Source organism: Notothenia rossii (assembly GCF_949606895.1).
Source record: "Notothenia rossii genome assembly, chromosome: 4".
NCBI lineage: Eukaryota > Metazoa > Chordata > Actinopteri > Perciformes > Nototheniidae > Notothenia > Notothenia rossii.
In genome coordinates this window covers 10,409,507-10,430,103 of record NC_136902.1, presented here as the reverse complement: position 1 = coordinate 10,430,103, position 20,597 = coordinate 10,409,507, and the positions used below count along the sequence as shown (strand labels likewise).

Sequence of the window (20,597 nt, the reverse complement as noted above, 5' to 3'; positions counted from 1 at the left end):
CTATGAGGAAAGTGTTTCCTGAAACACCTTACTAGAAACGTTCACCTCAGCCAAAGTTACAATCTGCCAACAACATGAAGGCACAGGTCAAATCTGCACTCGCAATCTGTGATTATTTACAACCGGGTTTACTAAACAGCTTACAGTGTACGTCAGTCTGTTACTGCTTTCTAGGAACAAGGGAAGTGCACAAGTTAAGGTGAGGTCAGTAATGATCAGTGGTGGGATTTAAGAGGGATCAGTGGTGGGATTTAAGAGACATCACCAAGTTCAAAAAAGTAATAGTTTTTCCTTGTGAAGATAAAATAGAAGGAAAATGTGCCACAAAAAGGTATTTTCTTACACAAAAACAAAAGTAATAATTGCATTCAATGTCACTTGCCAAAGCACATTCCGAATCCCTGAGCTCTTACTAACATGTTGAATGCATTTATTATTCCTGTATTTTTTTATAATCAGCATTGATTACATTCAGGTTTACTTGCTAGCACTTCTCTCTCTTCATTGGTTGCATTGAAAAGCATCTTGTCTTGTCACAGTGCGACACCATTGGTAGGAGTGTGCATACACCCTAATGGTGAACAAAACATGCGTCTACCCCTACAGTGTTGAAATAGTAGTAGTAGGGTGGACCAGAAATCAAGCTCGACTCCAGTCATCTTGTGTGCGTCATGTCCATCGACCCCAACCAGCCAGAAAGACTCCACTCAGTTACTCTATTGACTTTCCTTGGATTAAGTTATTCATAGTTTCCTCTTTTCTCACGCTACTCGCTTCAAGAAACAAAGTCAACTACTGGTGCCAGGCTAGGCATGGGAGGTAGAAACCATAACAGCTTGATGGGAATGTGGTGAACTTTTATCCAAGAGCAGTGTCATGGTGTCATGTTAGGATTCTTGACTATTGTTCCCAGAGGAAGGAAGGAAGGAATGAAGGAAGGAAGTAAGTAAGGAAGCAGGCAACATTAGAGGGGCGTTGGTATAACAGTTTTCTCTGAAAATTGGAAAAGGTAACACAAGGAACGGAGGGGTGCTGATTTTGACTTGACGATGATTGGTGCAGTTCAAAGTCATCTAAAGAAATGGCTCTGCGGAGGAAACTGCAATGTGGAGGCATGTTTAAAAGAATGTGGTGCACCTGAACAGCATGAAAAACATGTTAGAGGGGAGAGTGAACGTGAGATATGGGCCGTGTGGGAGCGCTTGTGAAAACTGATAACCACAGTTTTGGGTGCTGTCCACTTACTCATCCGCAGCTGAGGGGATTAAGGTGGTGGGCACAGCGACTGCCGTGACAACAGGAGGCAGAGGATTGGACGCACCTAGCCGCACGTATGCAGTGGAAAGCCGGCCAAATGTCTCCACTCAAGAAAACAGCTGAGCGGGAGTATGGTGGCATGTGGATTTTATCAAACATGTTGTGTTTGCCTAAGACACCTCCAGCTGACAGTCATGACAAAGATAGAGAAAGTATTAAATCCCTTAATGTATGTCCTGTGAGGTAATCTTATACAAATCAAGAAGTAGGATCACTTATAAAGGAACATTTAATTTATCGATGTTACACAATAGCCTTGAAAACTAAAGCCAACAGATCAATCAAATCTCAGTGTTTTTGGTTCGAGCTGTCAAAAGAGCTCAGGACCCAAACTGCCGTTTACAGTAGAAAGTCATGTGATGATATTCTTTATAAGATGTGACAGATCATCACTCATTCCAACCCCTAAACACACCTGTTGCATACACCTTGTAATGTTACAATTCTATGAAATCACACCTTATTTCCTTTGAACAGCACGCTCCATTACAAAAATAGAGACAATATGGTGTCATATCAGCGTCAATAAAACAGAGTCCTCTATCCTAGTGACTGTTTTACATCTCCATGCCAGAGTTTCCGTTAGCCGGTAATTACAGGTTTTTAGCTGGTAAAATGTATTTAAAACCGTTAAATTCAAAACCTGCTGGTCAAAACATCTGGTAATAATTAGGGATGCTCCGATCGATCGGCCGCCGGTCATTATCGGCCAATATTCACTCTTAATAGTTTGATCAGTGCTCTCTATAAAGGCCGATCAGGAGATCTGGATCTGATCGATATGGACATAAACGCGAGTTAAGTGTAACCGGACGCGAGAATCAGATCAGAGATCTGATCAGCTGCGGAGTCTGATGGAGACACGCAGCTCTGCATGATCACCTGAAGCCCCGCCCACTGTTTAGCGCGCTGCATGAGAAACTGACGGTCTGTCAGGAGAGAGAGAGAGGGAGAGGAAAAGAGAGGATCCGTTTCTCCCGTGCTATTATTCAAAGTTGATGTAAACTTTTGAATAATGTACTTTATCTACTACAAGTAGTTGATGTTTGAATGTAATAATTTTGTTGTTTGTTGTTTGTGGAATCATATATTGAAAAATGAGTCTGAATTTTTCGATCTGTTACGATTATAAACTGAAGCAATATAAAAACGAGCCCCATTAACTGAGTTTAAAACAGCATATCCGGTCATAGTACTGCTAACGAAAACTCTGCTACACAATTCTTATTATTATTATTATTGAAACATGACCGGTAAGTTTCAAATTTGTACGGTAAAATAAATGATGTCCGGACATTTGACCGGCGAGAAAAAATCCTAGCGGAAACCCTGCTCCATGTGTAATAAAGCTGTTATAAAAGCCACGACTTTCACTTTAATTTTGTCATTGTAAAGGCTGATAAAGGCAGAAACCATTGTTGCTAGGAAGAGGTAAGTGTCTATACATGAAACCATAAAGAAGACTAAGAATGATATGATTTGTAAATTATATTTGTTCATCAATTCACTGCCGTCAATTTTAAGGAATCAGAAATGATGGACATTTAGAGCCTTATTTGAAAACAAAGAGACGTTTTAAATGTAAAAAATACATTGGTATTCAATAACTAAAAAGAGCCCAAATTCACCCTGAATATCAGCATTGCAGAGATAAACCTTTAGTCGGTGGTTTTCCTATTTAGAAGAGTTAATACATTGAGGCTATTAAGTTTTACATTTTTGCATAATGACAAACCTGCTTTTATCAAATATCAAGCAGCCAGTAAAAATCTTTATGGGCAACACTGAGCCAACAATGGCACAGCAATCAAATAAAAATCCACTCCATTTACTTCAGTTTTCCACCCAAGTATTACCTTGAGGGAGGAGTATTCATTAGCCCGAACAAATGGCCTTCAGATGAGTGATTAAAAAGCTGAAAAGGAGCAAAGAGTGTAACGAAATAAAGGATGATCAAAATAAAAGGATGAAGGAGGCCAAAGTGAAAACAGTTACCTCCCTGAAAAGGAAAAATGTTTCCTTTAACACCAAAAGTGGTTTCAAGGACAACCAGGAGAAATGAAACAAATGCAGCATGTCATGGCAGAAAATAGAAAGTGGGCGTTATAAAACAGATAAATACTTGAGTATAATGGAGGCAAGAGAGGGGAATATTTGGCTTAGTAGGTGTGATGATAGAGGGAAGAAATGTAGGATCAGATATCCACCTATCTAAACAGGAGAGCCCCCCCGCCCCACCAGCTGTAACGTAAGCAGTTCCCAAAATCAAAGGCTGCAGACAAGTCGCTACGTTTACCATTGTGCACTGTGCATTCTGCGGCTTTGCACTTCTTAGAAGGCCTCATCAAAAGCATACCAGTCGGAAAAGTCTTCATCTTCTCTGCAACCCCACCCCCCCCCCCCCCCTTTAACAATCAGTGAGGACAGCTATCAACCGGAACAATCATTATCCGGCGTACATAGAAACGTGTGTAAACGACTACCCTGTTTTGACCAAATGTTAGCGAGGTGATGTTAGGTGAAGCAACCGCGAGCAGCCAGAGCAAGGTGGAAATTATCCGTGGCAACCGGGAGATAGATCCGTAAATCATCGGAAACCACGAAGACTCGAAATATCTGTTACATAGCCGCACATGTGAGGAAGGAGGGAAACTATTTCCATGCACGCCAAATATTATAGCTGGCAGTTATGGGCTTGAAGAGTACAATTTGTACTGAAGTCCATAGGAGCTCTGCTTGGATCAGGAGAGTAGAGGTGAAACAAGGACAGAGGAGAGGTGAGACAAGGAGAGCAGGGCTGCAGTCGAATAGTCCAAAGTCCCCTATCGTCTAGTCCTCTGGTCTATTCCTTGACCTCTGTGTGAAACGTCACGGGGTTAAGGAATAGTGGATAGGAGAATTCAAAAAGACTTGTGCTTTGAGAATCCGACTGCACTTTCACTATCCGACGTGTTTATGATGCGCCAGCGGACGTCATGAGTGTGCGTTTGCTGTTGGGAAAATACAGTTTTCTATACAGCGGATTGAGCGGACTATGGATGTTTAATAAGAATGGCGGACGCATCTAGATACGTTGCACTTATGCTCTTATGGTGTTGTTTTATGCTTTATGAACGTGGACAACAGAGAAACAAATATTTTTCATGACCAAGGTTGGAATTTAAATAAAAAAGGAAAGTGAAACTAATGCTCGTCACCCTCTCCCTCCGGTCCACACGTATTAATCCACATGAATCCCAATACGTATGATTGTATGAAAAGATCTTAAAAATAAATACAAATGTATTTATTATAAACATTAGTCCTTAACATCTATCACTGTGTATATCACCATTCAAACATCTTTTAAAAGTTGAATAACCCCCACACAGCTCAGTGAAGACTGTGAAATGTTGACTTTATTTGATCATTTCAGTAAAAAAAGTAACGTTCATATTTCTCTTTTTGATTATAATACTGATGAACGTTCAAAACAAAGCACTTTGGCAAGTTGCCATTTTAAAAAGCTTAATAAGCACCGTAACTTTCATGATATAATTTCTCGGTCATAATCGGTTGTTTCCGTGAACGGCCGACTGTTGTGTGACAGCGAATGCTGCGGCTGCAAGGCATTGTGGGGCAGCATTTTCACCTTTCCAGGTCCAATGTTTCCTAGGCTAAAGGAGGTTTAAAGGAAGTTTGAAAGCTCCTTTCCTATTTAGAGAGTTTGAACGGCTCTTATCATGGCTGCCACTGAGGGACTTCCGGGTCATTTCACTCGGTTAGGAAGGTTCCTAGAAACTGACAATTCGACTGCAGCCCAGGAGATGGATCAAGGAAAGTGGTGAGAAGAGAGGTGAGCAGAGGAATTTAGGTGATAGGAGATGAGTCAAGGTGATAGGAGATTTAAGGAGGAGTGAAGTATAGGTGGGAAGAGGAGTCAGGGATATAGGAGAGTAATCAAGGGGAGAAAAGTCAAGGTGAGAGGAGTCCAAAAAAGTGGAGATGATTCGAGGAAATAGAGTTGACAAAAGGAGAGAGGAAATGAGTCAAGGAAGGTGGTGAGGAGAGGAAATAAAGGTGATGTGAAGGTGGTAGGAGAGTAAAGGAGGAGACAAGTATACATGAAGAGAGGAGTCTGGGATGTAGGAGAGTTGTCAAAGTCAAAAGAGAGGACTCATGGAGAGTCAAGAAAAGAGTAGAGAAGTCATGTGAGGAAAGGAGACAAAAAAGAGGAGAGTAATCAAGGTAAGGAAAAAGGAGTCAAAATGAGAGAGGAGATAAGGAGACGAGGCAGGAGCCCAGGAGAGAGGAGAGGATAAGGGTCAAACAGAGAGGAGAGAAGTCAAGGAGGGAGAAGGAAAGAGGTGTAAATGTTAGGGAAATACTTTTAAAAAAGAAAGTAAAAAGGTGAGAGGAGGCAAGGAGAGATAAGAAAGGGTCAAGGACAGAGAAGAGAAGTCAAGGGTAGTGGTGAGGAGTCAAGGGTACAGATAGAAGACACAAGGCAAGAGAGGGAACGAGAATAGAGGAGACAAGACGAACATAAAAGCAAAGAGAGGAAACAAGGACAGAGTTGAGTGTTCAAAGTGGCTCTTGGAAAGGTCTGGGTGAAACCGCACAACGAAATGAATTAAGAGTCAAAACTAACAAAGATTAAGTGAGACCACCTTGTATCTGACATAAAGCTCTCACCATAATCTTACCTCATAATAATCCTCCTACTCAAAGGTTTCTAGCCTTCAAAACAAACCTCTTGTTTCCCCTGCTCCTCTAGTTTCTTTTTCCTCTGCCACACTTTCCTTTTCTTTCTCTTGTTGCTCTATAAACTACACGTTCTCTGGTTCTCTGTCATTGCAGGAAGCAGCTACTGTTGCTGCTGTCCCACACCCTTCATCAGCGTCTGCACTTAATACTTGTGAAAACTTGACAGCGATTTTAGTTTCAGTATTTTCACCAGCTTAAACGCATAATATGTCATTTTCTGACGCTTTTATCCAAAGTGTTCCTCAAGGTTCTGTTTCAGGTCCACTTATATTCTCCATCTACATCAATAGTTTAGGTGAAAATGTCGATGGAGCAACCTTACATTTTTATGCGGACGATACCGTGATGTACTGTGCAGGTCCCTCCATTAACGAGGCTGTTGTTAAATTACAGGCTGTTTTTAACATTATTCAGACTCAGCTCTCTGAACTAAAGCTTCTTTTAAATGTTGATAAAACCAAGGTAATGCTCTTTTCAAAAGCTAAAAAGACACCGGAGCCTGTTGTAGATATTGTAACTACGCAAGGAATAAAACTTGAAGTGGTTACCCGTTACAAATACCTTGGTATCTGGCTTGATGATTGTCTCACTTTTAAACGTCATGTCAATAACCTGCTTAAAAAGCTGAGGGTTAGGCTAGGTTTCCTCAGGAACAAGTCCTGTTTCTCGCTTGAGGCCAGGAAAAGGATAGTCACTGTGACCTTTTTACCTGTGCTGGACTATGGTGATCTGATGTATATGAATGCACCTGCCAATTGCCTGAACAAGTTGGATGCTGCGTATCACAGCGCACTGAGATTTGTGACAAACTGTAAAGCATTAACCCATCACTGTACCCTGTATGCAAGGGCAGGTTTGCCTTCGCTAACTGTACGGAGGCTCAGTCACTGGTACATTTTTATATACAAAGCCATGTTAGGGAAACTTCCATCTTATCTGCTCCCTGATCTCACGGCGAATTGTACAGTAAGTGGCTACTGCCTGAGATCGCATGCTGTGTTTTTATTAAATGTGCCAACTGCTAGGACTGTCTTAGGGAAGATGGCATTTAGATGCGCTGCTCCAATGTCTTGGAATAGTCCGCAATTGAAATGGAAACTGAGCAATCTGGGGCCACTAAATGTTTTTAAAGCTCGGTTGGATGCTACTCAATTGGAAGCTGTTGGTACCTGTTCATGTGGATAGTTATGTAAATTGTAAATCCCTGTAATGATGCTGTAAGATGTCCTTTTTGTTGTTCTGTTTATGTTTCATGTGGAACCTACTTGAGCAGTTCTCCCTTGAAAAAGAGATCAATGATCTCAATGGGATTCATCTGGATAAATAAAGATTTGAAATTAAATGAAATGAAAAGTGAATTACAATAAGTGCATTCGACCAAGAAGATACAAACTTGAAGAAAACAGAATCAATAGTACATCAGGTTTCATAGAGCCAAAACATTTCAAGTGCTACTCAACTGGCTTTAGATAAGCCAGTCCTTTATTAGTATATAAGTGCTTTGTTAGTAATTTTATTGGGGAGGCTGTGGCTCAGTGGATAGTGTGCTGTGACTTCAAAACAGAGGGTAGCAAGTTTGAGTCCCACTGCAGTCAGTATGTCGTTGTGTCCCTGGGCAAGACACTTCACCTAAAATTGCTCCTGGGTGGATTGTCCACAGTACTGAATGTATGTTAGTCGCTTTAGATGAAAGCGTCTAACAAGTGACATGTAATGTAATGTATCGCTCGAAGTGGAGTCGAAAGCGATGACTTTTCAGTCTCCCCCGGAAGATGTGTAAGCTTTCTGCTGTCCTGATGTCAATGGGGAGCTCATTCCACCATTTTGGAGCCAGGATAGCAAACCCACGTGTTTTTGCTGATGGGAACTTGGGTCCCCCTCGCAGTGCGGGTGCAGCGAGCTGTTTGGCTGATGCAGAGCGGAGTGCACGTGCTGGGGTGTACGGTTTAACCATGTCCTGGATGTAGGAAGGGCCAGATCCATTCACAGCATGGTAAGCAAGTACCAGTGTCTTGAAGTGGATTCTAGCAGTTACTGGAAGCCAGTGAAGGGAGCGGTGGAGCGGTGTGGTGTGGGAAAATGTAGGAAGGTTGAAGACCAGACGAGCCGCTGCATTCTGGATGAGCTGCAGAGGTCGGATGGCACATGCAGGTAGACCAGCCAGGAGGGAGTTGCAGTAGTCTAGTAGGGATCTTTAACACAAAACAACACCAAAAAACAACACCAAAAGATGGAGGTGGGAGTGAAATAGCATGCCGCATATTTCTCTCAGATATTGTTCAGGATTTCTTTTCCAGGGAACAAAATTATCCCCCTAGATCCTGTCCTCTACAAACCAACCGGACCCGGGGATAAAAACGAGTACAAACTATGAAACGGATGCACAAAAAGTCAGCCTGACGCTTTCACCAAAATATGCTCAGATTGGTTCTCTGATAACCCAATCATCCAATGACTGAAACCCTTCATCTGGTTGATATAGAGTAAAAAATAAAAAAAAGTGCCTTAAAACTGGAAAAAAAGTCAATATATAACAACCACTGGCATAAAGCACAACGCTAAAGTTTGCACAAAAAGGGAACATCCCAAGACCGCAGGAAGCGCTGAAGACTTTGAAGCTAGTACAAACTTTGAATAGCCCTTATTTAAATTACAGATCCTACAAATCCAATTATAAATTCATACGCGGAAGCCATATTGCCTTTATGTTCCACTGAGAAACTTTCATAGGAATAAACTGTGCCACACTTACAACACTTTATCCATTTCACACAACCAAATTAAACTGGCTGTGACCTTGATTAGAATTTGGTATCTCTCTAGGTTTGATAGTTGTTGGAAGCATTTGGGATACTTCACAAAATATATAACTTAGGTTTAGTTGTTTTTTTAGACATTCTTAATGCAGAAATGTGACATATTCTACGTTTAAACTCTCTCAATGATGGCTACATCAAGGATCTTAAAGTCTTACAGTAGAAGAATAGAAGAAAGAAATCACTGCTGGACGGCTGAGCGGACCATGCAGCCGACACCCCAGCTGTGAAAACCTCTAACCACATGAGTAAAAGATTCCTAAGAGTCCCGTTACTCCACTTATTGAATTTTTACAACCTGGTGGGCTGCCAGGCACTTGGCTGCTCCGACACGTTTCGTGCCATTGCCACTCCTCGGTCCAGAGAAACACGAGAGACAGACAGAAAGACAGAAAGACAAGAGAGCGAGACAGCTGGCTGAATCATCCTGCTCACCGACAGCCCTCTGCTTAATGACCTCCATCTGCCTTTGGAAAAGATAATGGCACATGTTGCTGTGTGGCAGATGATTGTGTACCGGCGTGGAGAGACATGTTTATCACTAAAAACCACACACAGCCTGGCCTTCATCGCTGCTCTGTCAATGAGAAACCTGTAGTCTTGTGGTTTTGAAGTTGGAAGAGGTGAGGGTGGGACGGGGGGTTGATGAGAGCTCACACCTTCACACAGAACAAAGGTGCTACAGTTTCACTACTGTAAAGTGGTGGGAAAACAGCACTTGTGATATCACTTATGACACGGTTGTTGCCAACAATGAATTCCATTGGAGTAGCTCACGTCGGTGACTTGAATCATAGTTTAGTCTGAGTCTGAGAACACAGGACTATAACACTCTTATCCCACCAACAAGGCCAGATATTAGTCAGCTACAGCTTATGAATTTTTACAAATCTCTTGACGAAATATGGTGCTCACAGCAATGACGAACAAACAACAAAATACTTTATTCCATCCTCTGTCGTCTTACTGTACAAATGACCGTAGTACATATTGGTGAATGCTGATGTATTAATGATGTCTATTGAAGATGTATTAATATTAAAGCACTTTTATCTAGTGGCGTTACACGGTGTCCGGGCAGATAGCAATTACTTTGTGCTCTTGTTCTGTACAAAAAAACATATTTTCCTCTATTTTAAAAGGTTCCTGAAATAAACTGCAGGCTAATAGTAAGGGATTTCATCCATGATCTAACAATTCTCCGATAATTAGTTTCCTTTTTTCTGATCATGTGTCCACATGTATTATCAAAGCCTGTTATGCACAATAGGCTTTCCTTCTAGTCTTTTGGCTAAGAGACGATTCTGGTCTTTTAAATAAAGTAACAATAGGCTACTTGTCGATACAATATGTTAGCATTTCTATTGTTTCTTGGCAAATAGAAATAAAAACCTAAATGTGAAAATAAATAATTGTTCCATTTCTTAGTTTTCCCGGGCTAAATATTCTCTGTATGAATTTAAATGTAAAACTCACTGTGTATTGTTTGAACACCATCAGTCAGTGCTGATTAGGGCTGAACGCTTAATCGATTTTAAATCGAAATTGCGATTTGAAATGATGCGATTATCAAATCGCAAAGCCTGCGATATTTTTTTAACTTTTTTTTTATTTTGTTCTTCTTGTGTGTCATTCATCCACGCCAATCAGAAGTGCTGTGCTCCACATGTACCAGCCATTGTTAACCAATCAGAAGTAGCCCATGATAGAAAGTGATAGACAGATTGATCCAATCACCTGCCAAGTATTTTTGAAAGTGCCTGCCCTTTCCAAATGGCTTCCAATGGAGCTTTCCTAGATGGTTTGGTGAAACAAACCATCTGAGTCAGGTTAGTAATGCTCCATCACATGTTTCTATTACAGGGTGAATCTTAAACTCAAGCTGGACTTTAAAGCAACCCAACGGAAGTTTCATGTAAGTTTAGTTATTTCACTCGTAGCTTGGGCTGTGCGGGTGCTAGAGACGGGAGTACGTTGATACGAACTTCCTAGCCGGAGATATGGCCGCTTTTTACAATAAACTTCCGTTGGGTCGCTTAAAAACAAATATCGCAATTCGAATCGCAATCGCAATATTTGTCAGAAAAATCGCAATTCGATTTTTTCCCAAAATCGTGCAGCCCTAGTACTGATCGCTCTGTAACACGGCCCGTCCACACGGCGGCGTGCGTTGAAGCTTCCATCACTTCAGCCCATTCACTTTGAATGGGGTGACGTCACGCTTTGCCGAACTGCATTGTGGTTCCTTCACTTCGCTCGTATTGCTCACTTCAAAAGTTGAGCAATTTTCAACTTTTGAAGCTTCGACGGAATCGTCAGCCAATCAAATCATATGCCAGTACAAGGTCTAGCCAATCAAACCGAGTGCTTGTGTGTCCGGGGAGGGAGATTCATGTGATTGGTTGTTGGTCGAGTTTCAGACACGCCCACCGGTAAGCTTCAACGCACGCCGCCATGTGTACGCTGCGTTACTGTTGCCTTTTAAGCTATTACCTATTGCTACATGACTTTCAATAACGCACTTCTTCAAGAATATATATCATTTGTTATACCTTCCTCATATAAAATGTTAACTTGAACATTTGGCACTGATTGCATTCTTGAACAATACCTGATTCAGGGTGTGCCTAGTGCGATAAAACCATCCAGGACTGACTGCCTCGTAGGAATCATAGGGATTTATAGTTCAGTGTTTAGCTCAGCCAGTGCCGTGCAACGCTTTAATTATATACGCTAAAGTCTTTACATTCTTTTATTCACCTTGTGAGACGCAACAGCAGCAAACAGATGGTTTGAAAACTGCTTTGATAGATCCCAAGACGTGTCCACGGTTACTGAAAATATATATCACTGAGCCTTTCTTGCTAAGCATTAAGTACAGTTGTCAACAAAGAGGGATTTACTGGGGAATAGGCAGATGAAGGATCTTGTAAAAAGGCACAAAACAAACACGGGGAACTGGCAACAACCACGCAGAAGTACAAGAGCCACACAATCCCACCACAAATGTATCTTGAAAATATTGTCTGTTTTGTTAAAGATTGATGAACAGATTCAATAAGGATAATGTTAATGTGTACTTGCACTGCTATTTGGAAATGCATCTAGTCTTTGGCCAGTTCACATTAGGAATTCAAATACAGTCTGCCATTGTCTTATATGCTCTTATACTCATGATACTTAGTAATACTTGCAATCTCCGAGTTAAGCTAGGCAAGAGATAGCGGACAACATGTATTGCTTTAACAGGGACAAAACAAAAGTGACCTTTTCTACTTCTTACCGTGCCGCTAACCCTGACATCGAAAAGCCGCCCCCAGTCATCTTCATGGCTGTCCACCATCATCATACTATCGTCTACCTCCAGGAACCACTCCGCCTGCAGGTCAACCTTCACCTCCTCCCCCATGGAGTGCATCCCTACGGCGGGGAACAGCCCCTCCGCAGACACGGGAACCTCCACTGAACCCACCTGCAGAGGGCAGGGATGCATGGTAACAGTGGGTGAAGAGAAAGAAAGACACGACGCTAATACATACTGACAGTTCCTGTTTGAAACAGAACATTACAGAATGTCCTCGTGTTTTAGAACACCTACCTCTTTGCCGTTTTTGGTGAAAAAGACTGTTGTAAAACCTGCTTCAATGTTCTCCGAGTGTATTCCACAGCCGACGCGGTCACCACGAGCACACTTTGGCCCAAACTGCTGACCGACGGGGTTTCCATTGTATAACCTAGGAAGAACACAAATATATGAATCTTCACAATATAAAAAAAGCTAGCTACTGCAAATATAGAACCATTCAATCATCATTATGTGTATAAATATACAGCAATAACTTTAATGTATGAGCTTTCTGCGTGTGTTGTCTCCTGCACCTTTATGATGCCAGTAATGTTTATCATTTATCAAGCAACAATGTAAAAACTCACTGCTTCCAGCTCCTCAATTATGAGGATTTGCTGCTTTCTTTGTCTTTGAACTATTGGTCAGACAAAGCAAAACATTTAAAGAGGTCACCTTGAGCTCTAAATCTACAGACAAAGTAAGTTTATTATGAGAGTAGTTGTTAGTTGAAGCCCTATGAACAATAATTAGGTGAGCAAGGTTAAGAGCCATTAGGACAAGATTAGATATATGTGACCGAATAGTTAAGTGATTCATTTTTTTTATAATGCAAAGAAAAGAGCTATGGAGAATCATATAGGGGATGAATGCTGTAGTTATGTGTGGATGAAGAACCTGCAAAAGCCACAATCCCTTTTCTCCATCCATGCAGGAAACCGAAGCTGAACTGAAGCTAATGGATGGCTGTGGGCTGGTGGTTTGACTTACTTGCCGTTGTCAGCGTGGTAAGCTACAGAGTATGGCAGCCAGCCAGGCTGGTGGTCCAGTCTGTAGAATTTAGGCACCAGGCCCACAGCGATGGTCCCCCTCACCCCTGTGTCCACTATTGTCACCTACACATAAACACACACACACACACACACACACACACACACACACACACACACACACACACACACACACACACACACACACACACACACACACACACACACACACACACACACACACACACACACACACACACACACACACACACACACACACACACACACACACACACACACACACACACACACACACACACACACACACACACAAACACAAAGACAACACTGTAACTCCAATACTTTTCATTTGATAGTCAAATCCTTAATTAGATCCTGAATTAAAACTACAACACTGATTTTTGTCTTTATTTATCACTTCTATTTGAAATTTAAAGTCTTTAAATTAGGCAACAATGTCATCATTTGTTTCATACCACTTTTACCATTAGATTTGAGTGGTGGCTACGTAACATTGTTTTCCGACTAAGGTGATCCAAACTATTCAAATTAGTGTTGTGAAGTTCAAAAGTGAAAAATGTATTGAAAAGTTAAGGACAATAGTTTTAGTCCAACAAAATATTTAGCTTCTATCAATATTTGTTGGCATTAAGCCTAAAAAAACAACATTTTTACCGTGGTTAAAAAAAGTTTTGCTCTTCCACCCTCAATATATTTTTATATTTTCACAACCTGCTTCGGTTTCTGGTGTTGTTAGTGTATTTATGGTCCAAAAAAAGTGCAATATATAATTGAATGTTCCTTTTTTAATGTTTAATTCATTCCAATACAATCATGGTGTGTTTACTGTGATATTTCAGGCCACAAAATTGGTAGCATGAACATTTTATACCGGCCCATCGTTAGTCCAAAGCCCCTGTGGCAGCAGGGGAACATTTCACAACCGCTTCGGCCCCTCAGCTAGTTAAACCCAATCAGAACAAAATGACACACAATACCTAAGCAGAATTAGGTGAAAGGTAATGCCGGTGAATACAGGAGAACGGCCCCATGGGGAGTGCGCTGCATTTCCTTCCTTTTCCCGCTGACCTCTCCAAGTCATTTCTCCCCCCTCTGTATCATTCCTTGCATGTTTTTCTCCCCTTCCCCACATATCTGCCTCCCTCATTCTCTACCTCCCTCTTCAGCTCAGACCCCCAAATCGCTTCTCCTGCATGACGGCACATGTTAAACCAAACGGCTTGGGTTTCTCTGGCTACCAATTCCAGGCCCAATTCCTTTTCAGTCTGGCACTTTTTAAGGACAATACTAATACTACATTCTTGGCCTCGGCAGGTCATTACTTCCACATGTAAACTGTTAAAATATCATTTTTGTCTGTGAAGGGCGTGAGAAAATGTTACAGGGCAGGAGTTTGCACATTGATGAGCCGTTATGTCGAAATACATTTTCCAATAAATCTATTAAAACAAGTGGAATGCTTCAGATGTTCAGCTCAACTTGGAGAAAACAGCTTGTGATAACTGGAGAAAGAGCAGCAGAAGAGACAGAGGTAAGATGGATTCCTTGTGAAAGCAGAACGAGGTGAAACACGAGGATTGCAGTGACGCATACTTCCACATAGGCCTGCCCTTTATCAGAAGGAACGCTCCCAAATCTTCGAGATATCGGGGAAGCTGACAGCGTGTGCGTCACAACGTGGAGAATAATATAGCATCAAACTCAGGGTAATGATGACCACGCTTAAATCCCATCCTTTAAATGTCAGAGCGATCCATCAGGTTGCAAATGGGATTCTCGTTTCCATATAAATATTGTTATCGTTCAAATATCCTTTTTAGATAGGAGACGAAGTGATTCTCAGGTCAGAGAGATTGGCATTGCATTTGATAGAGATGTCACATCTGGCACATATCTGGGAAACATGAAGGCCAGAAGATAAACAATGTCAAAGCACATTGTTAGCCTGCCTTACTCAAGAAGATCTGAAATGTTTCAACGGATGCCGGAAGTGGTGCTACTTGTCTCAAAAGGTTAAGAATCTAAAAAAGAAGAATGGAAGAAGTAAATAATCTCTGCTGAGGCTGCAGGCTGCTGTCTGGCTCTATTTGCAGCTCCGCAGAATGACGTAGGTTCACAGGATAATGTATATTTTCTAAAGTTTCTCCTGAAGCCTCAAAACCCAGACGAGGAAGTGCGTCCGCACAATGACGCGCATCATCAACAAACTCATAAATAACACACTGCAGCCCTTTAGCAGGTTATTTATGACCAAACTTTTGCAACTTTCCTGAGCTAAACCACCCAAACACTTTAAATATACTCCTGTAGGGCTGCAGAATATATCGAAATGTGATCAAGATCCCAATGAGGGTAGGTGCGATACTCAAATCGCAGAAGGTGCAATATTTCTTCCATTCAAAATATGTGTTAATATTACTCAGCAATGTGATGCTTCAGAGAAGTCCTGTGCTACACATCTTACTCCTACCCATTTTAAACCCTGCTTTAATCACTTTGTGATTGAACTTTAACAATATGGCACCTTATTGGACAACAAAAGCTGCAAAACCTTCAAACATTTGAAAAGAAAGATATTTAATCTGATTTCTGAAAAGGACATTGATGAATTGTATACTCCCAACTAGGACTGCACGATATTGCGATATATTTTTCCCCTGCGATATATATTGCGTTTTTTTAACTATATTTAACCGGATGAAGGATTTTAGTCACGGTCGTCTGGATCTTAACTGGTTGACTCATCATACTTTAAGCCATGATCTAACATGTCATGATAATGCATGTTGCTTACCCTCAAATAAGGGGGTTCATCTGTGAAGAAGAAGAGAAGAACCTTTTTGTATCCAAAATAGTTCCTGATGGCAGATGTTGCTTTTCTTTTTGGAAGTAAATCTTCATTCTCGCCGGTATTGTCCTCCTGTGCCTCGCTCATTTTTTACCGGTGTTTTGATGGTCTGCAAACTAGCGGGGCGGGACCTGCTGTGATCTGATCAAGAATGATTTTGATTGGTGGTTTGCTGTGCATGCAGAGCCGGCATGTCACTCACTCAAGTACCCCTGACATGAGAGCCGCGCAAGTTTTCCTTTTGTAGCAAGCAGCAAAATAATCGTAACATGACGTGTTTGAGTTAATGTACCTACTTAATATGGCACGTCCTAAAAAAGAAAATGAAAAAAAAAAGAAAATGAATTTTTTTTTTTTTATAAAATCGCACGTCCCTGCGCATTTCGCGGTTATCGCCATGACACGATATATCGTTCAGCCCTACTCCCAACCAATTGTTTTTTATGGCAATTGTTGTGAAACCGCTTAAACCTGTTGTAAATAAAGGGGAAACAAAAAATATATATATATCTTTGTTTGTTTCAGATCCTCTTAAAAAAGCTAAAATAATAAATACAACCTTCAATGATAATGAGGGTAATGACACAAAAACAATCGATCCCTCTAACATTGTGATTCATATTGCAGTATCAGTCACATTAGTTGCTTTTTCCACATTGTACAACCCTACTCTCCTGAATGAGTGAGAATTGTTACGACAGCCAGATTTTCTTAATACATGTCCGATAGTTTCTCCTGCTGCCAGACTGCCTGTCTGCTGAAAACACTGTGTTAGACTAATCTCACTCAAAGATTACTAACCCACACCCTATCCCTCATTCCAATGCAGCTCGGACATTCTTGAGGTAGTGGTTTTGCACTGGTGAACGTGGACTGTAGGGGGGCACTCAGAATTTAATATGAAGTTGAGAAAATTGTCAGCGATGGGATTCCAGCAGATACAATTGCTGGCTTGATGGTAAAGCAATCTTAAGCACACACAGGGACGACGGTATGTGGTAATGAGATCATATCACATAGCAGATCCCCCCACCTAAACATTTCAGAATGAATGATTGTGCAAAGGATAAACATTCAACTTATGTTCTAATGATTACCATAAAGAAAGAAAAAAAAGTAGATACAAAGTTAAAGATAGCAGTTGGACAAATGAATCTTGGGAGAGGTCTTGCAACTCGATCGGAGCTCAGTTTCAATAACAATGCCAGATATTAACTTACAGCCCCACTATAAATGAGCCTTACCTCAAAATAGCAATTTCCCTTTGATAAAGGATGGCCAGCCACATAGCAACCCACCTCCTCAGAGTTCCCTTGGTAACTAAAGAGAAGAAATGACAGGTTAACAATAGGTGACTTCTCATAGTTCCGACTGCAGTGTGCATAATCAGAAACACAAGTACAACCTCGTCTTTGGAAGGAAATACAGTGGAGACACTATCAGAGTAATAAGATGCACACGACGAGCAACAGATATCAGACTACAATATGAACCCAACACTTAAAATGAAAAGACACTTTAAAGGCTGCTCCTCAGCCAGAGGATTAAAGGAAAACAGATCAAACCACATGCGCATGATTTTTATTTGCTGTTCCCGTTGTATTAGTCTCACACAGCCAGACCTATCTCATGCTCTTCATTATTATTATTATTATTATTATTATTATTATTATTATGAAAGTGAGTCTGCTTACATCCAAGGAGTCAGCCTACTGTTTGATAAGATATGATATCCTCCACTATTAAATAATAACTGAAGGGATGTTTTGTTAAGAAAGGGGAAACTGGAGATGTGCGAGGGCAATTCAGTGTTTAGCAGCTGAATGAAATGCTAACATATTTAGAATAAGGAATACCTTTTATAACCATAGAACTGTATGGTAGGTATGTGACAAACCTGATGCAAACTGAATGTAGGAGCCAAAGTTTGTGATAAGCCTGTGGAGCTTATTATGGGATTGTTTGGACAGCTCAACATCTGTGCTATAACTACCGGTAACTAACACTTGTATGACGGAATTTAGACATAGAGGGTAAGCAGACATCGATTTATTCTGTATACATTTACGTTTTACTTTAAAGTTTTTAAAAACAGCATAATAGCCAACGGGACTTCAGACTTGATTTGAATCAAATTAGCTTCAAATTTAGCAGCTTACTTATTCGATCTATTTATGGATAGTGGTTGCTACACTAAAAAAACTAAAATGTTTGAGAAAATGTTGTGTGTTTTATGTTATGCTGACTTAGAGACAGGCCACCATTTAAATTGGTTCTGAGGTTACCAGTAGACCTGTTTGGGTTTATTAATGCGAAATTGCAAAACAAGTGCTAACATATATGTGTATATATATGTCCCTCTTTTCTCTATTCTACTAGTTGTAAGTCAGTTAAATAAACACCATACTGATATCTTAAATACAAACATTAAAAGCTTTAAGAAGGGTACAAAGCTAATGTGTAAGTTCCTCACAGGCTAAATAGCTCTGGATCTTAGGTCTGATCCGTCATAGCAGCACAAATACTGTTAGGTGGATTGTGTATATTATAAAAATAATATTTTTATCTTGGAATCCCTACAGCTAGAATATTTTAGGGCAACAAGTTGAAGCTTAGAAACGTGCTGAACATTCAGGATTATCTTTTCAGCACCAGCTTCTGAGTCCTTTTTATTCTTAAATGAATGAAAACACATGACCTACAAGTACAATTATACAATAAGGGAACAGATTAAGCAGAGCGTCATTATCACTTCAGTTTGAGAACAGGCTGACCTGAGTGTCTCTCCATCCTTCTGTATCCTCATGTAGCGTTCCTGTGCAGGGCGCCCATCCCCGATACCTCTGATTCGACGCCTCAGATTCAGGAGGCATCTGTGGTGTAGTACGTTGATGTCATCCATCTGAATCGTGAAAAAATGGTGGGTAAAATAAGGTAAAATGAACACAAGTTCAGCAGGCTGTGTAGAATGGGAGAAATATACAACTAAAAGTTCAACTGCAATCACAGTGCCAATAAAATGTACCATTTAACACATTTTCTCCAAGCATGTGCTCCTTTTTGTATCAAGATGTGGCGCCGATGAGGGCTTAGAGGTGAATTATCAACAGTTGGAAGGATATTGATTGTATAAACAGTTGTAATTGTATTAATTTTACATTGATACAAATGTAAAATCTCTTGACACTGGGCTTTTTATCTTTTTCTCCAATGTAAAAATACAGAGTTTCGGTTTACCATGGACAGTTGGACACTGATCGTTCTTGTTGTAAAGTTTCCATTTCACTTATAGCTTAAGGGTGTTCAGTAATACTGTAGTAACCCAAAGAACTCTGAAAGTCATTTCATAAGACACAACTCATAGGTACTAGAGTCAACTAAATATGTCTGGTGTGAAACAAATACAGCTACATATGGAGTTACACGTTAAAACACTGCATAAACTGTAAAAGCTGTTCAAATGAATTTAATTCAAATGTATTTCCTTTTTTGTTGTTGTTATTAAACCTTGCCTTGCTCTTGTAGTTGAAATGGTTAACCTGTTGCAAGTGCCATTATGTAAACAAAACGTTAAATACTAACTAAAACAATTAGAACGGGTGGTTTAAGTTTCTAATCATGTGCCAATGTAACATCAGTTTGCACGAAAAACCAGGTGAACACACACACACGGAACTGCCATAATCAATATGTTTTTTAAGATGCGTTTTTTCAAATATTGACAATGACCAAACACTACGAGACAAAATAACTATTAAACATACGAATACATTTTAGTTTTCAGTTTGCTTTGGGATGCATTGAGGACACAGTAAAACACGTAAAAAACGTCCACACAATTACCCAGTGTCACTTAAAACAACGTTCAGAGATTTTCCGATCGTAAAACAAAAGACGTTTAAACTGACAGCAACGAGAGGGAGGTGGGCGTGCCAATGTTTACATCTAAGCTGCCAAGCTAGAAACCATGCTAACGATAAAGCTAGCTTAGCATGACTCGTTGGGCAGGCATTTATAATGAAAACTGTGTATAGTCTTGTGTTTATTACATAGCTTAAGATAATAATCCTTTCCTCAGTTGGTTATAAGGGGTTAAAATACTTGTAAAGCTAAAAAAGCATTCGCAGCGTTAGCAGCTAACGTTGTGTAGCTTCTTTGCTCTTTAGCTCAGGTTCGTTGCTTAGCAAAGAGAACGACTGTTCCTAAAAGTGCAGCGTAGAACAATACTTTATTATAGGTGTCATTATCGATATGTCAGTCACTTACCGGTTAACTTGGGGACAAATACGACAGAAACTCACTTTTCTGTCCATCAGCTATCCTTAGCTCCTCATAAAAACTTTGGAAACTGGAGTTCGGCGCTTGCCTGTGACGTCACGATCGTTAATGGAACAGCCAATCACAGTGAGGATTGAGAAGTGGTGACAATCTTTCAGCCAATCCTGTCTCTCTGTTTCTCTGCGTGTGTGTCTGTTTTTTTGTGTGTCATATTT

At 40.6% G+C, this 20,597-nt stretch overlaps 1 protein-coding gene across 1 annotated transcript in view; it reads right to left on the bottom strand.

Moving 5' to 3' along the window:
* Window positions 1–20,508, bottom strand: part of spryd3 (SPRY domain containing 3) — a 59,272-nt gene extending 38,764 nt beyond the window's left edge. Inside the window, exons 1-6 of the mRNA XM_079679448.1 lie at window positions 20,371–20,508; window positions 18,879–19,006; window positions 17,349–17,424; window positions 13,216–13,340; window positions 12,478–12,613; window positions 12,163–12,351 (exon numbers count right to left, since the gene is read on the bottom strand). Of these exons, the coding sequence (XP_079535574.1) occupies window positions 12,163–12,351; window positions 12,478–12,613; window positions 13,216–13,340; window positions 17,349–17,424; window positions 18,879–19,006 (654 nt within the window). The 5' untranslated portion in view covers window positions 20,371–20,508. The remainder of the gene's footprint in view (window positions 1–12,162; window positions 12,352–12,477; window positions 12,614–13,215; window positions 13,341–17,348; window positions 17,425–18,878; window positions 19,007–20,370) is intronic.
* Window positions 20,509–20,597: the final 89 nt, after the last annotated feature.